General features: G+C 54.9%; 8 protein-coding genes and 1 non-coding gene across 9 annotated transcripts; 4 read left to right on the top strand and 5 right to left on the bottom strand.

Moving 5' to 3' along the window:
* Window positions 1-151: 151 nt before the first annotated feature.
* Window positions 152-1,340, bottom strand: N657DRAFT_167126 (uncharacterized protein). The gene is made up of 2 exons (XM_062786058.1): window positions 1,122-1,340; window positions 152-1,044 (listed from the first exon to the last, which is right to left on the bottom strand). The coding sequence occupies exons 1-2, from the start codon at window positions 1,249-1,251 to the stop codon at window positions 605-607; spliced, it is 570 nt and encodes a 189-aa protein (XP_062643839.1). The 5' UTR covers window positions 1,252-1,340; the 3' UTR covers window positions 152-604.
* A 3,206-nt stretch (window positions 1,341-4,546) lies between these two features.
* Window positions 4,547-7,626, top strand: N657DRAFT_166857 (uncharacterized protein). The gene is made up of 6 exons (XM_062786057.1): window positions 4,547-5,347; window positions 5,403-5,566; window positions 5,630-5,855; window positions 5,946-6,941; window positions 7,002-7,280; window positions 7,335-7,626. The coding sequence occupies exons 1-6, from the start codon at window positions 4,844-4,846 to the stop codon at window positions 7,503-7,505; spliced, it is 2,340 nt and encodes a 779-aa protein (XP_062643838.1). The 5' UTR covers window positions 4,547-4,843; the 3' UTR covers window positions 7,506-7,626.
* A 1,199-nt stretch (window positions 7,627-8,825) lies between these two features.
* Window positions 8,826-11,225, top strand: N657DRAFT_693230 (GMC oxidoreductase). Its single transcript, XM_062797207.1, has 2 exons — window positions 8,826-9,115; window positions 9,174-11,225. The coding sequence occupies exons 1-2, from the start codon at window positions 8,935-8,937 to the stop codon at window positions 10,874-10,876; spliced, it is 1,884 nt and encodes a 627-aa protein (XP_062643837.1). The 5' UTR covers window positions 8,826-8,934; the 3' UTR covers window positions 10,877-11,225.
* Window positions 10,960-12,386, bottom strand: N657DRAFT_702576 (uncharacterized protein). Its single transcript, XM_062797365.1, has one exon. The coding sequence runs from the start codon at window positions 12,237-12,239 to the stop codon at window positions 11,181-11,183; it is 1,059 nt and encodes a 352-aa protein (XP_062643836.1). The 5' UTR covers window positions 12,240-12,386; the 3' UTR covers window positions 10,960-11,180.
* A 1,057-nt stretch (window positions 12,387-13,443) lies between these two features.
* On the bottom strand, window positions 13,444-14,489 carry N657DRAFT_702570 (uncharacterized protein). The gene has a single exon (XM_062797364.1). It carries the CDS (start codon window positions 14,177-14,179, stop codon window positions 13,571-13,573), a length of 609 nt encoding a protein of 202 aa, XP_062643835.1. The 5' UTR covers window positions 14,180-14,489; the 3' UTR covers window positions 13,444-13,570.
* A 227-nt stretch (window positions 14,490-14,716) lies between these two features.
* Window positions 14,717-14,798, top strand: N657DRAFT_t142. Its single transcript has one exon. It is a non-coding gene; the product is annotated as a tRNA-Ser (tRNA).
* Window positions 14,799-14,927: 129 nt separating this feature from the next.
* Window positions 14,928-15,182, bottom strand: N657DRAFT_580330 (uncharacterized protein; the record flags this gene model as incomplete). Its single annotated transcript, XM_062789453.1, has 1 exon — window positions 14,928-15,182. A coding segment is annotated over one exon (255 nt), but the record flags the coding sequence as incomplete, so codon positions are not given.
* A 1,049-nt stretch (window positions 15,183-16,231) lies between these two features.
* Window positions 16,232-16,683, top strand: N657DRAFT_649399 (uncharacterized protein; the record flags this gene model as incomplete). Its single annotated transcript, XM_062793713.1, has 2 exons — window positions 16,232-16,303; window positions 16,360-16,683. Coding segments are annotated over 2 exons (216 nt in total), but the record flags the coding sequence as incomplete, so codon positions are not given.
* A 2,361-nt stretch (window positions 16,684-19,044) lies between these two features.
* On the bottom strand, window positions 19,045-20,541 carry N657DRAFT_166815 (glycoside hydrolase family 16 protein). The gene is made up of 5 exons (XM_062786056.1): window positions 20,499-20,541; window positions 20,187-20,437; window positions 19,502-20,122; window positions 19,237-19,397; window positions 19,045-19,050 (listed from the first exon to the last, which is right to left on the bottom strand). Exons 2-4 carry the CDS (start codon window positions 20,339-20,341, stop codon window positions 19,349-19,351), a joined length of 825 nt encoding a protein of 274 aa, XP_062643832.1. The 5' UTR covers window positions 20,342-20,437; window positions 20,499-20,541; the 3' UTR covers window positions 19,045-19,050; window positions 19,237-19,348.
* Window positions 20,542-22,389: the final 1,848 nt, after the last annotated feature.

The following is a 22,389-nucleotide window of genomic DNA, read 5'->3' as shown; positions in this document are numbered from 1 at the left end:
ATTAAGTCGATCGACACTTTCGTCGATCCAGAGTGCCGAGAAGCGCAACACTTGGGATATGAAGAAGTACAGTTCCGACAAGGTGAGGTCCTCGTCGTCATAGAAGATCCAGCATCTTTTTTTGGCGAGAGGATTTGAGAGAGCGAGGCATCCGATCAGTAGACGTCCTAGTCGGCCCTCTTGAAGTCTCAAGAGGAAGACGACAAAGACGCAAGTAATGACAGTGACATACTCCACTCCAAGAAATTGTTCAAGCATGTCAGTGCCAAATTCCATTCGCTCGCCCATTTAGCATAATGTGTGAACTCGGAAGGCGAATGCCGAAATGCCAGCCGAGCGGATAGCTGGGCGGATACTAGCCTTTTCCCACATCGCTCTGGAGTGTAGAATCACCCAAGTCCTGAGCAGTAATCCTTCCCGTCCTGTTCTCGACGTCGGAAAGTAAGACCAGCAAGAATATGGGAAGATCCAGGTCGCAAGTGGTGCGCACTACGATCGACATGCGGCCTTCGTTCACGACTAGCTGGCTACGGCCAAGGAAACGGCTTGCCCGTCCTGTCTGTCGCTTCAAATATGGCAACGGACCAGGGCGGTACAGGTCCCCCTAGGGAACGACGCTTAGGAGCCGCATGTGGTATTGGAAAATTAGACTCCGCGACTCGAGCAGAGGGGGATTTCCTGCTCTACCGCAACGCATTTGGACGGAGGCCAATACCTCCAACTTTCGCACAACGCAAGCAGGAACTCCAACACCGGAATCAACAAATGCTTGTTCGGTTTGGGCACTTCCAGAAGACCGGGAGGATTTACCTTCCATAAGCTGGCACATGGCGAGGGCAAGCTTCATCGGATCCGCACCAACCCTCATGAGGAGTATTGCGCCATGGAAATGCTTTGGGCAAATGGAAAACCCTGCAAGAGTGGGCAACCACACTCTTCCCTTTCTATCCGTACCTAGGGGCTTGGGTAGACTCACAATTCCTTCGCAAACCGCTGTTTTGCCCAAGCATAGGCGGGCCGCGGACCTGATCTGCTGCCGATATACTTCCACGTGTCAATGACCCAAGGTAAGGTAGTCAGGCTGGGGTTGACGGGAGCTTCTCTCCCTTAGTACTTCTTACCGTGTGGTCCTGGAACGGTATATGGATCAGAGTATCGTGCGCCCATCACGGTAAGCCTTCTTCGCACGCCTCCATTCGGTCTCCAAGAGGCAAGGCAATGCCTCCGTGTCGTAGCCGAACTCGGTGACATCGCTTGACACGTCGTCTTCCATAAACAGTCAAGAAGAGGCTGCAAGCCCTCTGTCGATTCTGACCAGTCGCGAGGCCGGACGTTTTACCTTCGCTCCGGGAGGCGCAACGCCGAATCGACCGAGAATTTCGTTCCATTTGTCAGATGTGAACAAGGACTGAGAGAGGAGCAGCGCAATATGCCGCTTGATGATAGTCTCTTCGTCGTAACTGTCGTCCCTCGGCTTGATAGACTCGAAGTCACTCTGGTCCTTGGACGGCAGGTCGAGATCCGGGCTCGGGAGGATATTGGAACGTTTGGCTGCCGCCCAAACAATGGAACGAAGCGCGGCAATGTCGGTCGCCACTGCGGGCTCAGCAGCAGACGCAGGTTGGGCGCTGCTGCTTAGGTCATCCCGGCAATGCTCTAAGCTTCGCGCAAGGTCACTGTCTGCCAGGCCGCTGGCTCTCTCAGGGTCTCCGGCTGCAGATGCCATCCTACGTACTGTCTAACAATGGTTCGTTTGTTAGCGCCCCTAACGAAATAAGAATGGGTGGTGCAAAGGAGAAGGTAAGAAAAGTAGGAAATTGGAAAGATAGAAGAGGGGATAGAGGAATAGAGGATGGAGAAAAGAAGAACAGAAGAATGGGGAAAAAAGAAAGAGACAGCGAGAAAAAGAGGAAGGAGAAAAGAATACGAAAACCAGACAGTTCTAGAGAAAGAAGAAAAAAACAGTAGGAAAGGGGAAAAAGAGAAAGAACGAAACAGCGAGAAGAAAATGGAGGAGAAAAGAATATGAAAACCAGACCGTTCCACCTTGTTTCCTTACCAGGCTCCGCGTTAACAAACGAACCGGGCGTGATTGCGCTTGGATGTTTGAGGTTGATTGGAACAAACGAGATGAGTCTCGTCGGTGTTGCACAGCGAAATGGCACGCTCGGCGTGGCTGGACTGTGATTGTTGAAGCGCGGACGCGTGAAGGATGCTGTACGAAATAAGGTATAGAAAGGGGAAATGGTCTTGAGATCCAGCCTTGAGAAACTCAGGGCCGACTGCAACCTGGGCTCTGGCAAAAGCACTCACGGCAGCAGCTGGAGCTGCACACTGGCAGGGACAGTCGCTTGGGCAGGACCCTCCCAGGGCGGCAGGAGCCAACAGCCCCCGTAGACCACCCCGAGTTTGTCTTGGTCAGTCGCTGCTCTTGCCGAGTTCCAAGGCTCTGTGCCCGAACTTGGTTTTTTCAGTCGAGGTCAACTTCGCCAGCCTACCTAAGGTAATGGGAGTGCCGGCAACCGGGAGGGACTTGAGAGCTTCTACCACAATATGAGGACGGAGAAGGAGTCGGAATCCGATGTCCATAACGGGGAATTAGCATTTCGGCGTCACCGGGTAACAGCGGGTCCATGAGCGGCTCTCCCCGGACGGACCCCGGCCGTTCCATGGCGCCGTCGATCAGACCCCATGAAAGAGGGGCTCAACTCTCCCGCAACTCGACGCGTTGCATCTCCAGCCAGAGCAAACAAGCCAAGAGACGATGGGAAACTCTTCCGTGATGAGATCAGAAGTATCTCGAATTATATCTTCCTAAGAAAAGGCCAGCAAATGCTCTGGGACCTGGTTGCGGCACTCCCTCCACAACCTGCGGCTAATGCAGGGACGGTGTTGCATGATAACCCTTAGTCAAAACCTTGATCCTTGGTTTGCCCCGCGAATGGATATCAATGTTGTGGGAGGAAGCTGGACGAAAGAATGCTTAACGCCAGCTTCTTCAACAATTACTCAAACAATACTCCGTACAGGTGCGTTAGATCGAACATCGTCAAACTTCTACTAGAAGGCCTGATCGCGCTTCTACTGTGGTATGTCTCAGAAAAAACCTTGGCCCAGTTCTTCAGTTTGAGAATCGCGTGCTCCAAATTGTGTGCCTGCTCGTAGGTAGGCAAGTAGGGTACTGGTCCAGGTTAACAGACTGTCGACATTGAGGTTGATGAGTAGATGCATTCCGCCGGTAAGCTTGTCTGCGCGATGTTGCCTATGGATTTCTCCCAAGCAATCGGGAGGCTTGTGCCAACCAACTCTTGCCAGACCCTTGTGGAACGTAGCGCGCCTTGGGATGCCACCAACGTTGGAATGTCAGTAGCGAGGCATCACCAGCGACGAATGAAGACCAAGGTACTTGGACATGAACCAGAAGCAGTAGATGGGATGCCACATCCATGTTTCAGCGGTTGGTTTTGCTGAGCATACTAAACTCTGCGCCGCTGGAACAAGTGCCACCTCACTTTGCCAAACAGCTTGGGTATCAAACAAACTGAGATGCCAAGCACGGACGCAAGATGAGGCACGTCATTCATGATATTGATGAGGAAGACACACTCGCTGAGCCATAAGCTGCCCTAGAAACGCTGACCAGTGATGGACTTGAAATCCAAGAAAGTCGAGTATCCACCGCGATGACGGATCTTGACTTGATCGGATCACTCTGATCGGTGTCAATCTCTGCCATGGTTATCTGAATAATAATCGAGCGCCAAGAACTCAGCAGTTGCATGCATTTTCCGATGTGCGCTACAGAAACCATGGCCTACAGTCTCAAATGTACGCAGGAACCCCGCCAGATCGTGCCAGAAACTGCGCCGGCACACCCGCTCCGTTCCGCGAGAGATTGGCCGATCATCCCCAGCACCCTGCTGTGCCTTCTTGCCCCCCATCGCTCAGGTGTTCGCCGAAATTTCCAAATCCCAACCCCCGTCCTCACTCCTCCGCTCTGCATACTTCTATCGCCTTGGAACGTTGGTCCCTGCAGCAATTTGCATCCCCATATCGACCCCCCTAGAGCCATGCTACTTTGATGCTCCCGGAGTCGCCCTGTCGACCCTCACCGATTCTGCCGGAGTGGTCAAGGAAAGTCGCGGGCTGAGGAGACAGGAGGCGACTGTTGCGACCGCCGGCCCACGCCAGACGCCAGGCGCCCACACCTCAGCGGATAAGGGCATAGCGCAAGGACAGGAGTGTTGAAGCGGCAGCGACATCAACTTGACGTGGCGGTCACAGCGTCCAGTCGCGCAGCTGGAGGATTGACCTTCTCTTGCGTTTCGATTTCTCGGTCATCTCGTCATCCACCGAAAGTCATCGACCCAACCTCCCTCTAAACGTCTGTCGATCTGCTGCATCCCCAGACGCACCTCTGCAACCTGCAGACGTCGCTATCAAGTCGCATCTCCGACTCGCACACCTTTGAGTTAATTGTCGGCACCGTCTCTCAGCAATAGCGATTTGCCCACTCGCACTTAATAAGTTCCTTCTTTTCCCTGTGTCGCGAGTGTTGCTCGCGGCCCGCCACCCATCCAAGCATCGGAGCCAAACACTTGACCCACGCTCTTACACGCTTTGGAGCAGCGAGATCGAACGATCACCAGTGTGCCACTTGGTGGCGACCAAGGGTCCTATCATATCCGCGATTGTTGCAGTCTATCGCGCAACGCCCACGCGCATCACGAGATCACCAGCTCGAACGACATCACGCGGTTTCCACAAACGATTTCCACACTCCGCTCGTATCCACCTTCGTCATTCCCTCGAGCGGACCGACGTCTGCAACCAGTCTTGAACCATGAACAACATGCCAGGCATACCAAACATGAACCCCATGGGCGGTCCGGTCGTTCCAGTCGGGCCACCAATGAACGTCATGAACAACGGCGCCCTCGGCGGGCCCCATCCTTCCGCCCCTGGACAGATGCAGATGAACGACTCAAGCCGGACTCTGCTCAACACGTACATATACGAGTATTTCATTCGCTACAACATGTTCAGTGCCGCCCGCGGCGTCCTTGAGGCGGATCCGCAAATCAAGGTCATGAAGGACAGCCCGGGGAAAATGCGCGATGAGAATGGCAATCTGATGGGAAATGGGCTCGGCGACGGCATGGATACTGATGCCAAGGATGGCTTGGACCAGAAGCGCCCGGACGACCTGCCGGCGCCCAACGTGCCGACTCCCCTTCCCGACAGCTGTTTTCTCTACGAGTGGTTCTGTCTATTCTGGGACATGTTCAACTCGCAGAAGGGCAAGGGTTCAAGCGGTCAAGTCAACCAATACGTCCACCATACGCAGGTTCGTATTTCTCCCGATGTCTCTTGACGCCTGCCACTAACTGTTTTCCTCACAGATGCGGCAGCAGCAGCAGCGCGATATGCTCCGCCAGATGCGCCCCGATCTTGCGCAACAACAGTTTCAGCAGCAAATGATGGCACGTGGTATGCCGAACGGTATGCACATTGGTGTGAAGCCCGGGAACCAGCTGCAGAGGGCGGCCATGGCCAACAACCAGAAGTAAGTCGCATCATGCAAGGGTTACAATTTCCACATCGCACTGACATGTTCGGCGCCTTTTAGTCCTCAGACGATGCAGATGCTTCATCAACAGCAAAAGGCAGCCGGCCAGATGCAGCGAGACCCTGCGGACATGGACGGTAACCGCGTGAGACAGGCAGACGGCGAAGCCGACAACGCGCCGTCGCCGAAAAGACCCCGCCTCGAAGGCGGGGCGCCGTTCAACCCCAGTCAGGGCGTCATGATGCCCAACGGGAGACCCGGCCAGGGCATGCCCGGCCAGCAGCAGGTAGGAGGCTCTCTCGACTTCGTCTATGCACAAGCACTGCTCCGCCAGCACGGCATCAACCCGACTTGGCTGAATCCTGATTAACTCCAGGCGTTTGCGTCTGCTCCTCCGCAGATGCATGCCAAGATTGCGTCGTACTCGGCTAACCTGTCGCAGCACCATGGCAACCAGATGCCCAACAAGCCCATGCCCAACGCCGGTGGGCCGCAGGGTCAGGGCTCCCCCATGGTGCCGCAAGGTCCCGACGGCAACTCGCTTACCCAATACTACAACCCCGGCGACTTGGGTCCCGGCAATATGAGAGCCGGCGGCCCCAACGGACAGGGCACTACTGGCAGCAACCACGCCCTTCAAGACTATCAGATGCAGCTGATGTTGCTTGAGCAGCAGAACAAGAAACGGCTTATGATGGCTCGTCAGGAGCAGGACCTTACCACCACAGGCAACACGCCACGGATGGACGGCCCCGGCGGCCCAGGTGCGGCCCCGGGACCGAATGCCCAAGGCATCCAAGGAACGTCCCCCCCTGGAGGACGTAGCGGTGCTTCGCCCAACCCTTCGGAGCAAATGAGGCGGGCGAACCAACAGATGGCCAACGCTGCCAACATGGGATCCCCTCTTCCGGACGGCGCCCAGTCCAGAGGCTCTCCCGGCTCCATCAGCTTCATGGGCGGTAACATGGATCCCAACGCCGGACCCCACTTCATGAACATGAACATTGCCGGCCAAATGAACGGCGGAATGCGTCCACCGAGCTCGCACCCACCCTTCAACGGCCAGATGAATCAGCAGCAGATGCTAGCGGTGCAACGGCAGCAGCCTGGTGCCCAGGGAGCACCGATGCAGTGGCAAGGGGGACCGAACGGCCAGATGCCCGGACAGCCTCCGCAACCCCAGGTCCAGGGCGGCCCGGCTCCGAATCAACGGTCGATGCCGCCGCCATCAGCTCCGGCAACGGCAGTCGCCGCCGCCAACGCTCGTAACACGACGGCCTCGCCCCAGGTTAGCAATGCCGCACCACCGACCCCGCAGCAGGCGACCAAGGCGGCTCCCAAAAAGAAGGAAACGAAGAGCGCGAAGGCCAAGGTATGTTTCCCCGGCGTTTTGATTATATACCAGTTCTATAATTGACGTCCTTTGTTCCAGGCTGCTGCTCAGAAAAAGAACAACGCGAACCTCAACAACGCCGCTGCCACGCCGGCTCCCGAACCAACAGAGGCACCACAAGAAGGTCCGACGCCCGCGACCCCGATGACGCCCGTAAATGCGGCAAACTTTGTCAAGAATCAGGGTGTAAACGCCGGCCAGGTTGCGCCAAACGGACAGCCTCCGGCGCCCGCGCCCCAGCAGCAGGCGGCTCCTGTTCCACCGCCAACGCATACGGACCCAAACCAGAACACCAGTTTTCTGGACGCTGGGACAATGGTGAGTTGAACTGCCCTTTCGTCGTGTTGCCGCTGCTTGCTGACGTGTCCTCAGGATTTCCAGGACTTCAATTTCTCCACCAACCCCCTACAGACCGACAATGTGCTGGACGGTTTCGACTTCGACTCGTTCCTGCAGGACGGCACTAACGGGGAGGAGGGCGCGTTTGACTTCAATGCGGGGTTCTCGATGGACCAGGACACTACGATTGGGGCTACGGAGTAGGAACTTTGTTTCGCTGCCCAAGTCAAGGCGTGGTATACGCGCGAGGTGCGCTGCAGCCTGGGGCGACAGGCGTCGTGACGGCGCCCATACATTTCGAGCCTCACCGGTAGAGGGAGATTCCCTACCCTGCAGGACGGCTATAGCTGGGCCTACATCCCTTCTCTTTTAATTATCTTTCATCCCCAAGATATTTTTAACACCGTGCCGCTCAACTGCCGCAGAGGCTGCCTCGGTCGGCGCTGATGGCTCCAGGGCTTGGGAGCACTTGTACACGTTCCTTTCCGGTTCCTTTGCTACGAGGCAGGTTGGAGGTGGTGGCTGCTGCATATGGTTCCCGCTCATCCTTTGGTTGGCATCACCGGCGCTCTCGCCCATGTGGATTGTTCCTGTCTTGGGTACACCATTCCTCTTTTTTATTTCTACCGTCTTCACTTTTGGTGTTTAGGTTGTCTCTCTGGCTTTGTGTTTAGGCTTTGTGTCGAGTAGACTGGCCCGTGTTCCTTTTCATTTTCTTTTTTTTTTTTTTTTTGGCTGGGTCAATGAAGGACGAGGCCTGTTTTCCTTCTTTTCTTTCTCTTGTGTTTCTGGGTTGGGGCGTGATACCGCATGCGGAGGAGGAAAGGCACACACAAACAACATGAATGGAGAAAGGGCGGCGCGGCGGATCTTGGGAGACGTTCTTAATAGCCGGCTCGGTCGTCTCTCTCCCAGCTGAGAGGGGGTTTCAAGGCGCTTTTGGTGAAGTCTATCCGGATGAAGATATGACATAGCGAAAAATATCACCTGCTAGTTTCGGTCCGACGGCTTGGGTTCGCTGTGAAGTTATGCTGCTGCTTGGTTGATCTGCTAGTTGGTATCGCTGGTCCCGTCTTCAGTGAAGCCAGGCCAAGTTGGAGGCATTGAAAATGGTTAGTGAGTGCTCGGGGGGAAATTGGTCACATCCTTTTCAGGTTCCTTACCCGCTCTCATCTTGACAGTCTCGATCTGTGATTCAAGATAGAGCCTACCAACGTCGACTGTTGCTTGGACCCGACCTTGCAACACACCTATCATCAGGCTTACTTGGTATGGTTTTGGAGAGGTAAGCTCATCTTGAGCCCTCCCGCGACAGCCATGAGGTACGCTCCCAACCACCTGTTTTCCCCCGCCATTGCCGGCCTTGGTGGCAAGCCGAATCCGTCAGTCAACCAATCACTGACTGTGCCATACTTTACTAGTCAGCACGCTGCATTGCGATGCGGTATCGTCTCATGCAGTAAGCTGTAACCTTTAGTGTTGGCTTGCTTGGAGGGGTAGAAAAGGGGCTTGGGAAACCAGGCACCGGCATTGTATAAGATCCCGTCTTTCACACAGCGATGCCCGGTTGACGTTCCTCTCTTCCTTCTGCCTTGCCGAAGACCTCGCTCACAGTTCCTGATCGATAGACGGCATGCGTGGAACACGAGGAAAGATGATTGCGCGATGTCTTCTCTGGAATTTGGTAGTTGGCGGTGCTGTTGCCGCGGGAAGAAAGCATTACGACCTTGATGGGAGCGTCTACGACTATGTCGTAGTGGGAGGGGGAACTTCGGGGCTGGTGGTGGCTAACCGGTTGACTGAGGACCGTCGGAGTAAGTGCGAAGTCTCTGGAAGTGCTGAATGCTAGTCCCCGCTAACCTCAATACACAGCCACCGTGTGTGTCATTGAAAGGGGCTACTTCGACGACAAGCTTGAGGCCATCGTGCCGTGGTACGCCAACGGCCTGGACACGAGTGTCATGATCAGACCCGTGTCAGCGCCCATCCCCGAATTGGATAACACCACTCACAACGTGGCGGTTGCGGCGGCCGTCGGGGGTGGCTCGGTGGTCAATGGCATGGGGTATATGCGTGGGACCATGGCAGACTACGACGCCTGGGAGCAGTTGGGAAATCCTGGCTGGGGTTGGGGCGGCATGCTGCCGTACTTCCGCAAGAGCACCACCTTTGATCCACCTTCGCCAGAGACGGTGAGCCGATGGAACATCACATGGGACCCGAGCGTGTACGGAAACGGGCCGCTGCACACGCATATCTCAGACTTTCGGTATCCCGACCTCACCGTGTTCTGGGATGCCCTCAGACACCAGCCGGGCGTCGAGCTGCCGCCCAGCGCCAATGCCGGGTACGGGCCGGGTGCCTACTGGGACCCGCAGACCATCGACGCGCGCACCATGACGCGAGCGACCTCGCGGTCGGCCTACTACGACCCGGTCAACGCGACCCGTCCGAACCTGAAGCTGGTGACGGGGCAGACAGCCACCGAGGTTCTGTTCCACCCCGGCAAGCCCCTGAGAGCCAAGGGTGTCCGAATCGTGTCGCGATCTGACGGAATCGTCCGCAGCGTCTACGCCAAGAAGGAGGTGATTCTGGCAGCAGGTGCCATCCAAACGCCCCCGCTGCTCCAGGCCAGCGGCATTGGCTCAGCCTCGGTGCTCCAGGCCGCCGGAGTGCGAGTCAAGAAAGACCTGCCGGCCGTGGGCGCCAACCTCCAAGACCACCCCACAAGCCTCCTCGTCTTCGCCCTCGGCAACCAAGCCTTCCCCAACCCGGACACCATCACGACCAACGCAACCTACAACGCCATCGCCTGGGCGGAATACCTCGCCAACCGAACCGGCCCCATCACGACAGCCAACAGCAACACGCTCGTGTCATTCTCCCTCTCCCACATCCACCCCTCCCCCTCCACCCTCGCCGCAACCCTCCTCGCCCAGAACGCCACCGCCCACCTTCCGCCACTCTACCACACCTCTGCTGCCCTCCTGCAAGGATTCCTCTCGCAGCGCATCCTCCTCGCAGACGGATTCACATCCCCCAACGCCCCCATTACCGCCACCCCCTTTCGCGGCAACGGCCTTTCACCCGCTCCATTCCTGAAACCGCTCTCCCGCGGAACGGTCACGCTCAACATGACCGACCCCGTGAACGGCCTGCCGGTGGTGCAGTACAACACCTTCCAGAATCCGGTCGATCAGCAGATCGTGCTCTCCATCATCCGGAACGCGCGGTCGTTCTGGGCTGGCGAGCGCATGGCGGTGTTGCAGCCGACTGAACTGCTCCCCGGGGTGGAGTTCCAGAGCGATGAGGAGCTCTTGCGCAAGATCAGGGGGGACAGGGGTGTGTTTTGGCCGAGTCTTGCGCATCCCTGCGGGACGTGCGCTATGATGCCGGAGGAGAAGGGCGGGTGTGTTGATGGGGAGTTGAGGGTGTATGGGGTGAAGGGGTTGAGGGTTGTGGATGCGAGCGTTATGCCGGTTATTCCGGCGGCGCCGTTGCAGGCGACAGTGTATGCGGTCGCGGAGAAGGCGGCGGATTTGATTAAGGGTTGGTTGAGCTGGGAAGATAGATGATAGGGGGTGGGAAAGAGATGATTGGACGCGAGTTTCAAGGGAGCGATTGACATCAGCAGCTGGATGGACACCTAGTATTGTGCTCATGATAGGCCCCCGCCGCGAAATCGCCAGACGGCATCAATGGTTGACCCGTCCTGGATGTTGTAATCCGACAGCAATCTGCTCATTTCCAACGGCTTACCTCCACACAAGAGCCTCCAAGCAAATCGGTCCTCCCAAATTCTCTGTTTCCCTTCTAGGGCGCGAAATATGTCTTCCAATTATGCAAAGGAGGTGATTTGGACAGTCTGAGTCCTCCCTGTCATAGAGTTGACGAAGAGCTGAATCTCTGTATTGCGCAATTGTGTAGCAGGCTCCTTGCTTCCACATTCCGAAGGCAGTCCCTAGCCTCGGATTCGCGATGGTTGATGATGAGTGCGGTGACATACTCGATAATGCACCTCTCGTGCGACCAAGACGTGTTGGGCGACCCGATCGACTCCGCTACGTATGGTTCCAGAACAGAAACAACTTCGTTGCTTGCGTCGCCGAGCAGCAGAGACAAATGGTATGATGCCCGTCGACTTTCTTCGGAGAGAATCCCGCAGAGGGTTTGAAAGGACTGCCAAACACTCCGGGCTTTGCCCAAGCGCGCGTGGCTCGATTCATGTTGTCGGCGTTGGTGCCGGTACTGGCTTGGGAATTCAGAAGCCGCGGCTCTGTCGTTCAAGTACCCTTGAGCAGTGTCCCAGTATTTCCAGATTCCGGAGAGCCAGTCGTATTGGAAGCCATGTGTTCCATAAAACATGAGCCAGCTCCGAAGTCGTCGAGCGGATTCGGCGCCAGGAATTCTGCGTGTTGCGATCTTCTCGTCTCTGCTAAGATTACCACCTCTTTCGAACTCCTTGCCTCTCCTCCGAGAAGCCCTGCATGTTCCAAAACACCTGCCTTTGCCGATGGTGGTTTTTCGTTCCATATCCATACCTGTCCTTTCCAGGACTGCAGAAGGTTCATGGTCCTGATCTGTCGGTCGTCTCGCTCGTTCCCTTCCTCCCTCTGACGTTCCATCTTGCGTCGACAGGCACACAAGTGGGATCTTCAATACCTCCAGGTCGCCGCTGCCCAAACGGCGAAGCCCGCCCTCTGTGTTGGCCAGACCTGAGGACAAGCCGAGAGACAGGCATCGATGAGCGTCATGGAGGTTTCGTAGTCTTGGGACATGGTGCCAAAAGTCGAGTACTCCAGTACCTGGAGAAGCGGCAGCGTGATGTGTGCCATGGTCAAGCCGTGTCCCAAGTCCCATGAGTCTCGCACGACATCCTCCGTGGCCAGGGGAATGCACCGGCGCGCGTGTGGAGCAATCCACGTGTAATGTCTCCATGGCCAGACGCCAAGTCTGCTTTCTTCAATGCTGTGTGTGTGCGAAGATCGCTCGAACCAGGATGGTAGTGGCGGTAGCAATCTTGCTTCTCAAAGGTAGAGCTCACTAACCCCAGCAGGCAGACCATCAGCTTCCGCCGGAGCTCTAAGTCCGTCTCGAGACTCTGACAAGACCAGTACTGAACAAGCGGATGCATATACAAGGAAGCGGTTCTGGCCTGGCATTTGACAAATCCACATCTCTGCAACTCCCTCCTAGCGTCGATAAGACTCGGCTCGCTCTCCAGAATCTACTGAAACTCGGCCAAAGTCTATCCTTGACCATTGTGCACCTTTTCGAAGTCGCCGCTAGGACCCCATAGATATTGGCCGGAGATGCAGCTTTTGAAGATCGAGATCGGGATATCTTCGGAACGGAGCAGAGACAGGAGGAGCAAAAGAGTGGCAGCTGGAGGATGGCTTCTCAGAACTTCGCTGAACGATATATCCCACGTCGTCATTACGCTTTGTCGACCGGAGACATTGTAGCGTGCTGATGGGTATATCCTCAGATACCGTGACTTGACCTTGTTGTACAGCACACAATAGTCTGCCACTGTGAGGTCGGCCGCTCGCATATAGGATGCCGCTTGGTCGATGGCAAGTGGAAGATCTCCAAGGTCGTTGAGCAGGGCCATTGTCGCCTCCTCCTTGGCACGGTCTGACCCTGCGATGACCTCAACAAGCGCTGTGCTTTCCTCCCTGGTCATGGTGGACACCTCAATGGTGTACCGCTGCAAAGCGACTTCGTCATTCCTGCTGGTGACAAGGATTGAGCCTTTCATACTCGCTCTCAGGACTTCCTCGTGGAGACGATGAAGGGCCGTGCTGTCGTCCAAGTTGTCGACCACAAGCAGCCATCCGGTATTGGCCAGGAGCCACTCGGAAGCTGCATCGGCCTCGTTCGAGCCAACGGTGTGGGTTACTCCGGCCAGCCTCAGCATGTGGGCAAATCCAGCGAGGAGTTGCGCCCAGCTATCCCCATTCAACCAGAAGACGAACAGGTAGGATGTATGATGTTGCACCACGAATTGTAGTGTGAGCTGAGTCTTGCCAGAGCCTCCCAGACCCCACAAGGCCACCCTTGGGGAACCATCGCGTCCAGGTCGTAAGCTGTTGAGAAGCTGCTGTAGCAGACCTGGTCTCGATACGTAATTCTTATTGACAGCCAACGGGACGTCAAAGACCCTGCGCTCTTCCTGGCGCCCGTGCCTGGTATCGGCCGGGAAAGGCTGGGTCTGTCCCTCGCTGGCTATCTCCTTCCTGAGCCTGCGAGTCGCATTCTCCTTGCCCTCACCATAGATGGTCGGGATGAAGACGCCGAAGATGCCCAGAAGCGAGTACGCCCAATTTTTTTTCGCGTTTTGTTTTCCTCTTTTCGGCCCACTTGAAGCGCTGCTCGGCGCTGAAGTGAGCAAGGGGCTCCGCATAAAGCGCCGAGATGGAAATGCCCGTTATTTCGTGGAGCTCTTGTGGCAAAGATGCTTTGTCTCCATGAAGTGAGCCATCCTTGGCAAAGAACAGGACTGAGGCCGGAGCGAGAAGCTCTTGAAGGGTCCAGCCACGCGTAAACCACCTGCTCTCTCGGAAGGTCGATTCCCAGGATGGACGAGCGTTAGAGAGCTGATCGTTCGGTTGAGGTTGATTGTCCACGACGAATATGTCCGATAGATACACGTAGCACCTAGCAGCATTCCTGTACCACCAAAACATAGAGTTGATGGCCTCGTTGAGCTCAGCGCCGTTCGTCTTGTCGATACAGCAGGTATCGATCCAGAAGTAGAAAGACCATGACGGCGCGCTTGAGCGGCGCAGAAAAGAATCTTGTCGTGACCAGCCTTGTTCTTCCCTGTGCCGTCCATCATATCTCGGAGGGTAACCTCGTCGGAATCTGATCCCCATGTGTGCAAAAGAATGGCATAAGAGGGAATTTCATCATCCGCCGTCAAATCTGCTGTCAAGCGGAACTCCCCATTTACATCGGATTGCAGGAGCCGCATCACTGCAGGCGTGGTCAATGAGACCAGTTCAGTCGAGCTCTGTGAATTGCGCTGCAGTCACTCTCTGACGAGGTTGTTTCGGGGTACGTCAGTATGGGAGAAGGTCTCGGAGAACTCCTGGGCGGGGATTTTAAGGTGTGTCGAAATGAGGATGTGAATTCAGCTGGCTGGCTGTAGGGGGATGACGGCGACTTTTTCGGAAGGGGAAGCCAGACCATAAATACTGTGATAAGCCACTTGGCCCCGAGGTGTTTCAGCCTCACGTTGCACATGCGGTTGGGTTGGTCTGGGCTATAGCACAACCATAGGTCCCGTAGATTGACACTTCCCTCATCCCATCGGCCAAGATAGGCACTACCTCTAAGGGCCTGCTGAACAGAGCCGTTACCGCAATTTTGTAATTAGCTTACTTATCGTTTTACACTCAGCGGTTCTCAAAGGCGTGGTGGCAGAGTGGTCTAATGCGCAAGACTAGAAATCTTGTTCCTTCGGGAGCGTCTGTTCGAATCAGGCCCACGTCGAATTTTTTTCTTTCCGGTTATCCACGCCATTGGGAACCTAACACTTCGTTTCCTTGACATTGTGTTCTGGAAAGGGAGAAGGCAGCCTGCCAGTAGATTAGATTTTCACTCTCAAGACAGGGCCCCCTTTTAGACCGGACAGCATTGGGCTCTGCTAAATAAGGGGCTTATCACAGCTTGCCCCACTTCTTCGAAATAGGAAGTAACCAAACTATTCCTAACAACCCAAAGTTTATCAGGCGTCCTTCCTCTCGTGTCAAGTACATACGACCATAGGCGGTAGAGAATTCGGGATCCCGTTTGCTCTCCCCACGACAAGCTACCGACCGCCGAACTAGTACTCAGGTCGGTGACGACTGGGGAATCCTCGGTGTTGTATGTTTTTGCCTATCCTCTAACAAGAGGAGGTGTTGTTAACCGACCACTCGCGGGCGCGTCTCTTACTTTGAAAAGGCGGATGTCGCTGTCGAATTGACACGAAACTGCTTCATGTACAGGAGGCTCGACGGAAGATATATGCCGTACCGAATAGAAGGGGCTGACCACGGCCAGCCCACTAAGCAACCCAAGTATCGAAGCAGCAAAGGCATCAACGGTCTGTCCAAATCGCCAGCGGAACCTCTATGATATCCCCTGAGGCACTAAGACAGCCCGTGGAGAAGTTCCGTTCCTAACAGAGAAGTCTTGCCCAGCGTTCCTAATGAATCAAATCAATCCAAATCAGACTCAGATTTGATTTGATTTGAGAGGACAGGGGTAAAATTTGATTTGATTTGAGTATAACTAGTCAAATCTATTCAAATAGTTAGCATACAAGTGGCGCCCTGCCATGGCAATTCCCAGTCAAGCAACCTCCCTGCTTCAAAACACACGTTTTGACAGCCAATGCTTCAAACAAACGAGCTGCTCAATTGTCTGGTCCATCAATCGACACCTTCGTCGATATCGTCAACTTTGATTGACTGAATACTCTCTCAACCTCATAAGAAGTGGCCGGTATTGATAGGATAATGTTATCGAACGCCATTCTTGCCAGCTTTGGTAACGAAGTCTGATGCCGCCGCCACTATCCTAGGGGGTCGTCCACAGGTAACAACGGCAAAGAAAAGTGTTCAGTAATCTCATCCTTTAGGAGGAGATCCTCAGGCTTATCGTAGAAGTCTTCGTTGATGAGATAGTTCGGTCGAGTCTGAATAGACTGTTGGGGGGATAGAGAGCCCTGCTCGTTGTAATCTTCGTTAAGGAACTTCTTGAAGCCTTGAATGAATGATACGCTGAGCGTGTTCTTCGGAGAGGTGCTCCTCAATCCATCGCTTCTTAAGCTCAGGATGTAGGATCACCGCTGCCCAGTAAGCAGGCGAGTCTTCCACAGTAGCGATGTATTTGTCGATTTTGTAGAGAGCAAGAGCAAGACTGGCCCTTGACGCACGAAGGTATTGCCGGTCGAAACAACTCAGCTGACTCCTTGTTTCTCGAGATTTCTGGGTCGTCCGCGCTGTCTCTATGTCTCCTAGGCTGGCGCCGCTGCCGTTATGGTTAGTCAGAGAAGATCTCTGACTAGGTATTCGGCGGCGTGATCGGCTGTAATGCCGGTGTTGAACTGAGTGGGTTCCTTGGCACCAAGATTCACGGACTGAGCACTGATGTTCAATGCGAGACTCTCAGTCAGCACAGATCCATCACAATGACACAGTCCCTGACATAGCGTCATACCATGGCACAATGTCTCTATATTAGGGGGTAATTCCCTTGGGAGGATTAGAGAGGACAATTTTCTGTTCCAACAAGAAAGGGACATTCAAAGGCACCCTAACCCACTATCTTGATCCTTCATTTTGTGTGGTCACTCTGGAATCGTGACTCCAATTCAAGCTTCGTTTCATACCTCAATCTGTTCAATACCATTTGGTTGATCTAAGCTTACTTGAGCATGTAACTGTTGGCTGCCCAACACGCGTAAGCTGACGTTAAGTCAAACCCCCTGCTTGTGGGCACCCCCCACATTTGGCACATATTCCATGCATCGCGACCCAATCCGACCGACCACTTCAAACAACCACATCTTCATCAATCTGCATCTTCTGGAGCTCCCGTTTGGTATATGATATTTTTTGTCGCCAAAATGACTGAATATACTGAGCAACAGCATTTTCAGGCACTTACAGAATTTCAAAAAGGCCGGCCAGTCGCCGTAGTCGCAAAGGAATGGGCCATACCAAGGTCAATCTTACAACACGGTCGAGATGGACGTCAACCACGCGTAGTAGCTTTCGAGAGCTTGCAAAGACTCTCCAAGGCCTAGGAGAACCGTTTGACGAAATGAGTTCTCAACCAAGTCGACCTCGGCTCACCTCCAGCCCACTCGCTGATCAAGGAGCTTGCGCAACGGATGCTTCGGGCACGCGGCGACCCAACAACACTCGGGAAACGCTGATTAGCCCAGTTTTTGAATAGGAACCTGGTCCTGAAGACCCAGAGAGCACGGGCAATGGAACACGCGCGCGTCAATGGCGCCGCGACTGAGGTTATTCGCGAATGGTTTCCTTACCTATCGACCCCCAACATCAAGGCGATCAAGCCGGCCAACCGCTGGAATATGGACGAGGCCGGCATTATGGAAGGCATGGGGGTCAGCGGCCTGGTAGTTGGGAGCCGGGAAAAGAGGTCAATTTTGCGGAAGGGCCCCGGTACACGCGCCTGGACATCCGTCATCGAGTGCATCTCGGCCACCGGCAGATACCTCCATCCGCTGGTCATTTTCAAGGGCAAGAGCGTTCAACAGAATGGTTTCCGTTGGATCTAGAGCATTTTGATGGCTGGGAGTTCGTTGCAACAGAAAACGGCTGGACCAACAATGCAGTAGGCGTGGAATGGCTGGATGTAACGAATCTCAAAGCCCCAACTACTGAAAGGGATTCCTGAAGGTTATAATTGACAACGGGGTGAGGTCCGGTGAAGCCAAAGGGTTCACAACAAGTGCACAAGCAATTGTCTCAACAGTAGATATGGCTGACTGCTTGTATTGCTTACTGAGGAAGCTACTGTGATGCCCGTAGGCTCTGGGGATCGTGAACTATATACAGCTTCCCCTCCTACTGTCCTTAGGAGCGTAAAGAGCGGAGTTCGCTCCTGTCGCTCCTGGTCCGCTGAGAGCGCTCGTCGCTCCCATCGCTCCTTCCATGGAGCGAATGCTTGACTTCGCGCTCCCGTCGTGATTGGCTATACCTCTGTTCTCAATGATTGGCTCGGGACGCTCCCCTCGCGCCCCCACCAGATTTCTGCATACGGCCATATTCGTGACACATGGCCGTCGAGGATGAGGAGGCGATAACCCCGGTTGTTCGACCTTTGGTGTGCTTGTCGAAGTGTTTGATTTATTCCAGACCGATCTCGTTGGTAGTCAACCATTTTCGGATGTGACAATCACACAGTCGTTCGGCAATGGGCTATCCTCGTGTTGGAAAGCCAACAGCCACGAATGTGCCGCACCGTAGTAATTGGGTACCGAAAAGATGGGGAACCACTCAATTGTTGATGATCTTCCTGTCTGTGTTCTTCCAGAAGTTTCCTGCCTGTTCCTGATCCTGAGAATCCTGGTGCCAAGCCATTAATCACCCCTGAACTGCCCTCTCTGACCACCTGCCAAATCCAACACCTCGTACCAAGAAGAGAGGTGATGGGTGCCCTCCAGGATGATGAACGGCGGGAGTACCCAGCCTAAGGCATTGATACACTGGATCACGGTGGACCATTTGCGGTTTCCTGGCTGCCGTGTCTTCCGTCTACCACGCCGTTCAGTGCCGGTAACAACCAGTACAGTCGAGATAACGCCCATCAAAAACCCAATCTCGTCAAAGTTGTAGATATCCGCCTCTTGGATACCATACTTCGCGATTGTGTTCTGTACAAGCGCGAACCAGCCACGAATGATATCTGGATCTTCGCACAGGGCCTTCTGGTAGTTGTATCTCCGATTGAATCGGGTCGTGATGTCTGGTTGTCGTTTAACGAAGTTGTGCGCCCAACGCGCCCCGACGCGTCCCGCGTCGCGATTGGCAAGTAGTCGATTGGCCATATCTCCCACTAGACAAGCGGGGAGGGAATCCTTTGGAATCCAGATCGAGGACATACTGAACAATAACCGATTCCTCCAGGTCGGTTAATTTGCGCGAGTTAGCCGGAATGTCGCGTCGTGAATGTTTACCGCGTCTTCGGCGACTGAGCTTCTCGTGGTCCACAGAATATATCCTAGCTGCAGCTCTTAGGCTCAGTTTCGGATCATTCTGGATTGCTTAAAGGGCTAATTGCACTTGGGCTTCGTCGTTTTTTAGGGGCATATTGCGTTGTGAGGGGAAGTCGATAAAAAGATGCAAGGTATGAAGGAGTAGATTTGTGGGACGTTCGCTTGTCTGGGACGTTTGCTTATCATGTACATTACCTTGATTTGATTTGATTTGATTTGAATAGTTGATTTATTAGGAACGCTGGTCTGGCCCCCCCAAGTATCCAAGAGAGAACCGCCGATGTAAATCCAAACAGCAACCGCCGCTCTAGGACGAGTAGACCGCAACATACTCGACCTCCATCATACTGCCGTAGCTGTCTGCAGTCGCGCCGTTGGGAGCGCCGGGCCTGTGAGTATCAAGTCAGTACAGTCCCCTTTAAGAGACCTCCTTCACAGGCAGACGGAATAAAGGACTCACCAGTTCCCGCCCACCGCCACATTCAAAATCACAAACATGGGCGAGTGCGCCAGCGTACTCCAGATCCCCTGATCCCCAATATCCGCCCCGCTCATCTGATGAAACACCTGCCCATCCACCAGCCACCTCACCACCTCCCCCCTCCAATCCCCGCCCGCATTCGTCCTATCCACCTGCAACGTCCAGGTATGCCACTCATAATCCGCCAGACCAACCGTCCCGCCGCGCCCGTTCGGCTCGTTGCACGGCCCGCCTTCGCCGCCTGCCCCACAATGCGTCGTGCCGTACGCCGTCGGCAGGCCGTTGACCGTCTCCATGATGTCAAGCTCGCCGCACAGCGGCCAGGGCGTTCCGTGGTGAATGGCGTCGCCAAGCAGCCAAAAGGCGGGCCACAGGCCCTGTTTCGCGGCGGCCGGGTGGCTGCCGAAGCGGATGGCGGCCGAGAACATGGTGATTTTTCCGGGGGCAGGCGTGAACGTCGATTGGGACTCGATGCGCGCCGACGTCCATTCGCCCGTGGACGGGTCCTTGCGCGGGATCAGCTGCACTGTGCCGCCGCCTGAGAGTTGGAGGTTTGCGTTGGAGGTGGTGTAGGTTTGGACTTCGTTGTTTGTGCGCACGCTAGGTGGGAGCAGGGGGTTAGAAGCCGAGAAGTGGGGGGAAGGGGAGAGTTGGCTGGGTTTACTTGGTGATGATGTTCCATTTGCCTTGGTCCGGTGTCTGGCCGGCGCTGCCTTCGAACCCATCGGACCAGAGGAGTTGGTAGCCTGGGTAGGCCGGCGCTGGGCTGGCCGAGGCCAGCGAGAAAAGAAGGGGGAGCACAGCGGCAGTGGTGCGCATGTTGTCGTCGGTGGCGAAGTGGTGACTGAATGCTCCGGCGGTTGCGTGCAAGGTGCTTCTCAATGCTGTTTAAAGGAGTTCCGAAGTCGCTCGAGTCTTGTAAGTGAAACGATAAGTAGCCGCCTCCAGCGTTTGGTCGAAGGAATGTAAGGCCCACAGGGTCTGAGCTGAACTAGATGAGAACGAGGGAGGCCCAGCGAAACCGGGAACGGGAACGAAAGGAATGAATGTAAAAAAGATCAGCTCTGGTAGAGAACGTAATGCTTGAGCAGGGGCGAGGAACGGGAGGAAATCCTGGAGAGGGCAAACATGATACGGGCTATAGAAAGATATATAGGGTATGCCATGCCGTCTACGGATTATATCAGAGATAAACCGCCACACCCGGCCAGGGGCTCAAGCTCCACTTGGATCCCGTCACGACAATATCGAACCAAAGCCGGGGTTTGGGAGGCCGTGTTCGGCTGCTCTGATTGGAGCTATGTCTGCGGTCAGGGTTGCAGCGACTATGAAACTCAAAGCCCACCCCTTCCATTCCAATGGCTCTGCCGCATGGGCCATGCCGGATCGCGCTGGGGCCACGACGTTTGCCATCATGGGTGCCCAAAACGGACGGTTTGGGCGGCTGCAAGTGCGCAGGCAAATGCTCGATATCAAATTCCTGGTCCATGACATGTGGCAATCTGAGGCGCGGGCGCCAGTTCATGTCCAGATGCGTCCATGAGCGGCAGCCTGGTGCCCTTGTGGAAGGATCCCAGCTTACCCGACTGGGCCCGGCTGGGTATCGTATGTGGAAGTATCCAGGTCTGGACGATGCCAGAATGCCCAGATAAAGAGAAAAGGTAGCCGAGTTTGCTCCGCCTCAAAAGATCATTGTTTTGCTGGCTGTGCGCTAGGCTTTTTAAACGTGAAACACATGTCCTTGCTTGGCGGACATGTCCGTCGAATCGTGCGGAGCTGGGGTTGTGGGGCAAATCGACCATCGCGGGAAGAGGCGCTCGTCGGAAACATGACATGGCATGATTTGCCAAATTAATCCAGAGAGGCGAGCCAGGTGTTCGTACCTTGTTGGAAGGAATCAAGATTTGACCAGTCGGTTTTTGCAGTGTCGCGCGCCAGAACCCGATGATGGTCTTGGCGTGTCAAAGTCTTGGCAGGGGTAAAGTGCACTGAGGCAGCAACCAATGGCGGCTCATAACGGCCGTCTGACTTGAAGTGGGCTATCGTGAGCAATGGGAGGCCCTGACGAAAAGGCACTCGTTTGCGGCATCTCGATCCTTGGGACGCGAGTGAGCTGTCGGCCGTCCGGACGTTCAATATTTGCACATTGACGTGTCGCCGAAATGGTTGCGCCTCACAGTCGGTTGTCGAGGAGTCGAAGTTGGTGACGTGGTCTGAAAATCGGAACTGCTAAGTCGACTTACACCCCGTACAGTGGAAAGTATACTATAATCCGTACCGCTTTTGGTAAGGTTGCACCCCCTTACGGTCTTTCCGCACCAGCCACACCAAAAGCTAGGCAAATCCATCGCCGTCCTTTGCACCAAGGGACTCAAATTCACTTGAACATCGCGAGGCAAGCCACAGAACTGACCGATTCGCTCAAAAATGCAGTTCTGGCTGGATCGCTCAAAAACGCAATAAAATCCATGGTGTGTTAAGCGGGTGTTAAGGATTTGAGGCCCTAGATGCGTATGGGCGAGAATCGTTGCGGTTTTTGGCTGTGGCTGGTGTGGCCCCAAATGGGTTTTAGAAACACAGTAGGAGGCCGTGCAGAGGGGCAAGTTTGAAATTGTCAAAAGTGGGGGTGCCTCTGTTCAGGACCTCCACCTCCTCCTCCTCCCGAGGCCTTCTTCGGTTTTTACTAGCCAAACGCGCAACCTGCCACTTCTAGACGTGTGGACCCAACAGCGGAATCGACCCCACAATGGAATTTTGGCACCACCATCACCACCATAATAAAAGACATCTAGCTCATCCAATTTGCAAGCAATCTACACACAAATCTGATGGTTCTACTCCTCTTCGGCCCGGCGAATAGTCTCTAA

The sequence above is a fragment of the Parathielavia appendiculata genome (assembly GCF_033297405.1).
Source record: "Parathielavia appendiculata strain CBS 731.68 unplaced genomic scaffold N657scaffold_19, whole genome shotgun sequence".
Classification (NCBI taxonomy): Eukaryota; Fungi; Ascomycota; class Sordariomycetes; order Sordariales; family Chaetomiaceae; genus Parathielavia; species Parathielavia appendiculata.
This window is presented reverse-complemented; position numbering and strand designations above follow the sequence as displayed.